This window comes from Ranitomeya variabilis, chromosome 2 (genome assembly GCF_051348905.1).
Source record: "Ranitomeya variabilis isolate aRanVar5 chromosome 2, aRanVar5.hap1, whole genome shotgun sequence".
NCBI lineage: Eukaryota > Metazoa > Chordata > Amphibia > Anura > Dendrobatidae > Ranitomeya > Ranitomeya variabilis.
Window position 1 is genome coordinate 998,756,769 of NC_135233.1, and position 8,686 is coordinate 998,765,454.

The 8,686-nt window shown below is 46.0% G+C and overlaps 1 protein-coding gene across 1 annotated transcript; it reads right to left on the reverse strand.

Moving 5' to 3' along the window:
- Window positions 1-3,161: 3,161 nt before the first annotated feature.
- On the reverse strand, window positions 3,162-8,094 carry LOC143808456 (retinol-binding protein 2-like). Its single transcript, XM_077291143.1, has 4 exons — window positions 7,937-8,094; window positions 4,833-5,011; window positions 4,634-4,735; window positions 3,162-3,330 (listed from the first exon to the last, which is right to left on the reverse strand). Exons 1-4 carry the CDS (start codon window positions 8,007-8,009, stop codon window positions 3,277-3,279), a joined length of 408 nt encoding a protein of 135 aa, XP_077147258.1. The 5' UTR covers window positions 8,010-8,094; the 3' UTR covers window positions 3,162-3,276.
- Window positions 8,095-8,686: the final 592 nt, after the last annotated feature.

Consider the following 8,686-nt stretch of genomic DNA (forward strand, 5'->3'; position numbering starts at 1 on the left):
TAGGGACCACCTCACATTTCAAGTGAGTTTGGGGGGTCTATATGGCAGAAAGTACCCAAAAGTGCCAAGGTGCACAAAACCACATTCAAGAAGTTTATTAACCCTTCTAGTGCTTCACAAGAACTAAAGCAATGTGAAAGGAAAAAAATGAACATTTTACTTTTTTCACAAACAATTTATTTTGGAACCAATTTTTTTTTATTTCACAAGTGTGTCAGGAGAAAATGGACCACAAAATTTGTTATGCAATTTCTCCTGAGTATGCCGATACCCCGTATGTGGGGGAAAGCCTCTGTTTGGGTGCATGGCAGGGATCAGAATGGAGGGAGAACCGTTTGACTTTTTGAACACAAACTTGGCTGGAATCAATGGTGGCGCCATGTCGCGTTTGGAGACCCCCTGATGTACCTAAACAGTGGAACCCCCAATTCTAACTCCAACCGTAACACCAACACACTTCTAACTCTGATCCCAACCCTAACCATAACCCCTAACCCAGAGGCGTACCAGCCCCCTCTTCACACTGTCCTCTTACACTGTGTCCCCCCTATAGGGCCCAGTATTTATACTCCATATTTATAATCCATCCTCCCACCCTGTGTGCATGGCTCCCCCATCCTCCCACCCTACATGCATGGCTCCCCCATCCTCCCACCCTGTGTGCATGGCTCCCCCATCCTCCCACCCTGTGTGCATGGCTCCCCCATCTTCCCACCTTATGTGCATGGCTCCCCCATCCTCCCACCCTGCGTGCATGGCTCCCCTATCCTCCCACCCTGCGTGCATGGCTCCCCCATCCTCCTCCCCTGCGTGCATGGCTCCTCTATCCTCTCACCCTGCGTGCACGGCTCCCCATCCTCCTCCCCTGCGTGCATGGCTCCCCCATCCTCCCACCCTGCGTGCATGGCTCCCCCATCCTCCCACCCTGCGTGCATGGCTCCCCCATCCTCCCACCCTGCGTGCATGGCTCCCCTATCCTCCCACCCTGTGTGCATGGCTCCTCTATCCTCCCACCCTGCGTGCATGGCTCCCCCATCTTCCCACCTTATGTGCATGGCTCCCCCATCCTCCCACCCTGCGTGCATGGCTCCCCTATCCTCCCACCCTGCGTGCATGGCTCCCCCATCCTCCTCTCCTGCGTGCATGGCTCCTCTATCCTCTCACCCTGCGTGCACGGCTCCCCATCCTCCTCCCCTGCGTGCATGGCTCCCCCATCCTCCCACCCTGCGTGCATGGCTCCCCCATCCTCCCACCCTGCGTGCATGGCTCCCCTATCCTCCCACCCTGTGTGCATGGCTCCTCTATCCTCCCACCCTGCGTGCATGGCTCCCCCATCCTCCTCCCCTGCGTGCATGGCTCCCCTATCCTCCTTTGCGTTCATGGCTCCTTTATCCTCCCACCCTGTGTGCATGGCTCCTCTATCCTCCTCCCGTGTGAATGGCTCCCCCATCCTCCTCCCCTGTGTGCATGGCTCCCTCATCCTCCTCCTCTGTGTGCATGGCTCCCCTATCGTCCCACCCTGCGTGTACGGCTCCCCCATCCCCCTCCCCTGTCATACTCACCACGCGGTGCAGAACTTCCCGGCATCTCTGCAGCTTCCTCCTTCCTGTATGAGCGGTCACGTGGTACCGCTCATTAAGGTGATGAATATGCACATATTCATCACCTTAATGAGCGGTACCACATGACCGCTGAAGACAGGACGCGCTGCCGGCGCTGAGACGGAGTTGCAGCCACCGCTGGAGGAGGGTGAGTATGACGTCTTCAGGGAGGGGGGGGCGGGCACTTGACCCCGGACTTTTATAAAAAAAAAAAAAATACGGCCCTGCCCCACGAGCATGCTCGGGAAATCTCGAGTAACGAGTATATTCGCTCATCACTAATAGTTACGCAATATTTAACTTTAGAAGGCTTCGCTAAAGTCACCGTCTCATGAGAAATAAAATATAAAACTAGTGCCATAAATATCAGATGAGTATGGGATCTGATCTCACTAAGGCTACGTTCACATTTGCGTTGTGCGCCGCAGCGTCGTCGCCGCACCAAAACGCATGCGTCGTGCGGCCCTATCTTTAACATTGGGGCCGCATGGCGCCGCATGTACATGCGTTGTCATGCGTTTTGGTGCGTCGTACGCCGCATGCGGCGTTAGGGCGCACCTGTCAGGGCGCGGCAAACGCAACATGTTGCATTTTTTTTGCGGCGCCGACTTTTTAAAAAACGCATGCGTCGTGTTTGCGTCGCTTTTGCGTCGTCGATGCGCCTTTTTTCCCATTGATTTGCATTGACAACGCAGACGACGCAAGTACTTGCGTCGTGGTGCGTTGTACGACGCATGCGTTTTCCAAAAAAATTGCAAAAATTGTCTAGACTTTGGGGGGGCGCATGCGGCGCAAAACGCTGCGTTTTTTGTTCATAACGCAACTGCGTTTTTGTTTGCGTTGTGCGTTGCGGCGCCGACGCTGCGGCGCACAACGCAAATGTGAACGTAGCCTTATACATATCAAACATATTATAGACAGTTATCGATGGGCTATCGTCATAGACCACCATCGATCTCCAGGGGCTTTTTCTGTTACCGTGGTGATATATAGCCATCATCTGCAGACAAATAAGGGGTCAAAGATGCCCACCCAAAAGCATCCATGGATTTCAGTCCAATCACTTGCCACATTGTACAGACTGGCTGTAGGTCTCCTTGCCTGAGCGTGACAACCTCATAGAAATATGTGAAGTGGTGAACAGGAGACCCGCAGCCAGACTGTGCATGGTGGTCCGTGATCAGATCGAAATCCACGGACGCCTGCATAAGCCCCTAGGAGAGTATCTCCCCATATTGGAGCAATCTCTGCCAGTGCTTTCACCATGGAACCGCTCATCCTCTGGTAGATCCAATGAAGAAGCACATTGAATACACCCTAGGGTGGCCAGTAGCCAAGGCAATGAGCAGAACGCAATTGTATTAAAAATTGTCTTTATCAGCAGTTTGCCATTTTAACCATTTAAGAACTTATGACAGCGTCTTTATGGAATACTGGGAGATTTCAGATCTGAAGGCAGCAGAATTGTAAATGCCGCTCTGGAGTATAATACTGGCTGTTCTACGGTGAGGATGCACTTATGTCTAGGAATGGTTGATTACACTCATACAATAAATGATAGACTTTCTTACAAACGTCTTTATTTTTCATTAATAAAATGCACATGACATTTATCACAGATGTATCTACATTACAAAGAAAAAAATGGCAGTATGCAGACATTCCGGAGCGCTGCTTAGTTCTTCTTTTTGAAAACCTGATGGCAAACTTGATCCTCACAAAACATGTCCTGAAATATAAAGGTACAGTACAGTGAGTAACCCGGGGGTTCACACAGATCTTCAGCACATGCTGGCACTGATCAAGTGGATTTTTCAGTATTATCCACCCCCTCATTAAACACTCCGGCTGTAAGTGGGGATACACAGTGTGGGGCTGTCCTACCAGAGCAGGTTTGGACTGACCCACAGTAGAGCAGGAGAATCCTCTGGTGGGCCCCCGTGCTATAGTGTGGGAAGAATATTGTGCCCACGATGAGGCCGATTCATCCAGATGGGTGTAGCGCACCATTTAATGAATACGGCACTCCTGGGTGGCGTGTGCCTCCATGTGCCGTGCCAGAAATGCTACTCCAGTCATTGACACACAGCACTTCTGGGGTACAAAATGCTGACGTGATGAATTTGATGGGTGAGTGTGGTTACGCCTCATCCCGCCCAGGCGCCTACCCAGCTCCGCCAATTAAGGTGAAAGCTGATTACAACTTGTCCGAAAACACCAAAAGTTGCCAGTTTCCTGTACAACTCCCCGTTATGTAAAACGTGCTACTTTTCAGAGCTTCTAAGTAACTTTTCTGGCGTAAAAGCTTTGATATATCAGCCCCAAGTTATATAGATCACAAAGGATTACCTATACTGGATGCAATTGTAGCAAAATATTAGGGTCTCGATCACTCATGGGCAGCAGAGAGCCTGAAAATGAGTTTGCTTCTCAGCGCCACTAGACTACACTTATCTATTATATAATGTTTCTATGTATAGGTATAAAATACAACTTTGCATAGTATGACACTAAAACCTTAAAGCCGATGGGGCATTTTTTTTCTTCAGTGCAATTATTTTGGGTAATTTGCAATTGAATTTTATTCACAATTTTGCCCCTTTGAACTTTCCGGGTCTTTAGTTTCTGTACATTGCTGTCTGTAGAATGAGTTAACTGGGAATCTGTCTCTGCTTGGAGTTTTTAGTTGATTAGTTTTTATATGGAGCTCCTCATAGGCGCTTTATGACCACTTCAAAGTTCAGCTCAACGTCCTTGTGTTTAGTGGTCATAGATCAGATGAGAGGAGCAATTTTCCTGCCAAGAGATGCAGAAATTGTGCAGAAATTTCTGGACCAAATCCTTAAGAGTTATAAACTCCCTGTCAGAGCAAGTTTCACTGACAGATTCTCAGTTAACTCATTGTGTGCAGTGAAAGAAGCAGCCTGGTGAAAAATGTTTGATATCAACTAAATAATATAAATTATTTTGGCCCAAAATAAATGCATTTAATTAAAAATCAATGTTCCTGAAGATGTGCTTTAATTCCTTACGAAGAAAATTTTGTCTCCCTCGATCCAACTCTTCCAGCCGCGGTTCTTCTTCTCTCCCTTCTGGACACAGACAAGTTTGTCCCCTTCCCAAGACACCAAGGTCTAAAAACAAGAATATAACATATAACAATCATCAGTTTCACAAATGTAAACAGTGAAAAACAGAATTTCCGTCCATAGACAGTCGGCACGAGCGGACCTGCACCACGCGATTGTCCAGGTTTTTAGTCGTCTCCTCAAATTCTTCCCCGACTGTGAAGTCCACCTCGTAATTCCTGAATGTGCTGAGGGTCTTTGTCTGAAACTTATCTCCATTTTGAATTATTTCTTTAGTCTGGGTCAAATGAGCAGCAATCTTCCGGGTGGCAAAGTCAATATCTGCAGAGTGAAGGGAACATTCAATCAATCGTCATAGTGCTGCCATCCAAGATCTGTATGACTTCAGCAATAGTCTGATCCATGTATTTACATGCACAGATCTTTTTCCTATCATTAGAATAATATTATTGCAAAATAATGCAATTTCCATTGTGATCACAATCATTCAATACCAGTGTTTGGACTGATCAGATGATGGTCAGATAAAATCCTAGAATATTTTCACAACTTTCAAATAAGTGTGCATTTTCTGAAAATACCAGCAGAGGGCGCCACAGAATGGTGTTTGGTAGCCAAAAGTAATTTATCAGTCCCAAGTACTACAAGCCACTGACTCTCTTACCTAAATGTGTCTTCAAGAGAACCTGTCAACAGGATCAGGCATCATAAACTAAAGGTGCATGCATAAAGGCGCTGTGCTGCTGGTTTACTAGGTGCCTTCACTTCAGAAATTAGCAGCCTGATTATTCTTTAATCCCCATTAGAAGTTTTGGTGCAATAAGCTGTTCCTGCATCGGGACGGGCCTGTGGGCTGGGACTGTAGATAGGGTCTTCATCTCCGTCACGGCCCTGCAGCTGTCTCTGGTCTAAGTATCTTCACAATGTTAAAAATTCCCAGCCGACTCCGTGGTAGCCGCGGGCAGCACTTGCGTAGAGAAATCTGGTTGCAGGCTGCAGCAAAATGGCAGCGGTGTGATTTGGATACATGCAGTCACGTGCCAACTAGACGTGCAGCCTCACTCAATACAGATGAACTGAGCGAGGCCGGACACGTCTAGTTGGAATGTGGCCGAAGTATACAAATCACATACTGGTAATCACATCACTGGCGAATTCTGAATGTGGACTGAGAAGATTCACAAGTCTGCAGTTACATACAGTTACATACAGTGACTGCAGACTTCTCCCCCAAGCCTGGGCAACCCCTTTAAGTCCCAGTAGAGGAAATTTAAAAAGTGTGATGATGGGGCTCAGACTGGATATACAATGTCACTATAACTAGGAGGTAGCAATGCTGTCCACCGGGTTCATCACTCCTGGCGGATACGGCAGACTTTTAGAAGTTTGTGCAACTGGAAATCCGTTCACACATCTGAATGACATTTCTGCAGCAAGTGCATAGAATTTTACAACACTTACCTAGATGCAATTAATCTTCCACATGACAGCATACGCATATTAAAGGGGTAGTCAAGGCTTGGGACAAAAATCTGCAGTTACTTGATGTGACCCTAGACTGCTGGCATTGCCGGTGTGAGTGGGTGGTCACATGAGCGTATGTTTGCAGTTTGCTTACTTGTGGTCACGTACTTCTTTCCATAGAAGTGAATTGAGAGAATTCGGACATATCTAGTGGGCATGTGACCCGCTCACACGGGCGATACTGGGGAATCGTGACAATGTGCACATTCCCAATCATTACTTAGAGGGGTTGTGGCACCATCTTACTTCAGGAGCACAAAGCTCCCAGGCCTCCCACCTTCCTGCTTGCTCGGGAGCAATATGCTCCTGATGTGTGAGAGATTGGATCAGAGTCATTGTCACACAACTGGCCAGAACTGTGAATCCTCCAATGTGGCAAGCAGAGGTGGAATCGGAGGACATTAGGGGCTCTGGAGCTGGCCGAATCTAGCACTCTGCCCAGTAGCACTTGTTGGCTCAAGAAAGCATGGAAGTGCACACTCCTTGTCTAAGTCACCAAGCGATAGACTGCAGTGGTGGCTGGTGAACCCTAACCCTGCAGCACAATTCAGATGCAACATGTGATCCTGAGCCAAATCCTGCACCTTTACCTGTACTGCTGCATGAATTACAAGTGCTTCTCACAAAATTAGAATATCATCAAAAAGTTAATTTATTTTAGTTCTTCAATACAGAAAGTGAAACTCATGTATTATATAGAGTCATTACAAACAGAGTGATGTACTTCAAGTGTTTCAGCAGATGACATGTCTCTCCAAACCATCACTGATTGTGGGAAATTCACACTAGACGTCAAGCAGCTTGGATTGTCTGTCTCTCCATTCTTCCTCCAGTCTCTGGGACCTTGATTTCCAAGGTCTAGTGTGAAGTTTCCACAATCAGTGATGGTCGGAGGAGCCATGTCATCTGCTGGTGTAGGTCCACTGTGTTTTATCAAGACCAAAGTAAGCGTATCCGTCTACCAGGAAATTCTAGAGCACTTCATGCTTCCCTCTGCCGACAAGCTTTTTGGAGATGGAAATTTAATTCTCCAGCAGGACTTGGCACCTGTCCACTCTGCCAAAAGTACCAATACCTGGTTTAAAAACAACAGTATCCCTGTGCTTGATTGGCCAGCAAACTCGCCTGACCTTAACCCCATAGACTTGTCAAAAGGAAGATGAAGGACACTAGACCCAACCATGCAGATGAGCTGAAGGCTGCTATCAAAGCAACCTGGGCTTCCATAACACCTCAGCAGAGACACAGACTGATCCTCCTCCATGCCATGCTGCATTGAAGCAGGAACTGATACCAAAGGAGCCCCGACCAAGTATCGAGTGCATTTACTGAATATACATTTCAGTAGGCCAATATTTGTTATTGTTGTTAAGATAATTTTTTCAAGCTAATGTTATGAATTATTATAATTTACTGAGATAATGACTTTCGGGTTTTCATTGGCTGTAAGCCATAATCATCAACATTAACAGAAATAAACACTTGAAATAGATCATTCTGTTTGTAATGACTCTTTATAATATATGAGTTTCACTTTTTCTATTGAAGAACTGAAATAAATTTACTTTTTGATGATATTCTAATTTTGTGAGATGCACCTGTATCTCAGTAAAGCCTCGAACATATGATACAATTCCCAAGTAAGCACGAACCTTATTCATAAGGACCCTCAATAACCCTCAAGTACCATCACATTTTTAAAACTGAAGAAATTTGGAATACCTAGTGCCTTCATGATTCCATCAAAGTTGTCGTTGGTCTCCATGACCCAGGTGCCATTGAAGTCTGCAGGCATGATGATGTTACAGAGAGGAGGTGCTGCTCAGACAGTGAGGATGGGCGGACTGCAAGGAAACTATTCTCACAGTGACTTATATACCTTGGCGTGAAGGCTTCCTGGGATCCAAATAAACGGGTTTCAAAGTCACAGATTAGTTGACAAGAGACTTTACCTCTAGCAGTAAGTCCATATGGCGAGTCTGGAATATTATCAGTTTGATTTCATATTTTATTGCAGGAGTGGACAGAAGCAGTGAGACATTAGTCATCGTAGTTGTCGACAATATTTTAACCCTTTAGTGACAGAGCCAACTAGGTACGTAATGACCAAGCCAATTTTTACAATTCTGACCACTGTCCCTTTATGGGGTAATAACTCTGGAACGCTTCAAAGGATTCCACTGATTCTGAGATTGTTTTTTTTCAAGACATATCGTACTTCATGGTAGTGGTAAAAGTTCTTTGATATAACTTGTGTTTATTTATGAAAAAATGGCAATTTGGTAAAAATCTTGAAAGATTTTGCAATTTTCAAACTTTTAATTTTTGTACCCATAAATTAGGGAAGGGTGTCACTCAAATTAGTTAACAAATATCATTTCCCAGATGTCTACTTTACAACAGCACAATTTTGGAAACATATTTTTTTTTGTTAGGACATTATAAGGGTTAAAAGTTGACCAGCGATTTCTC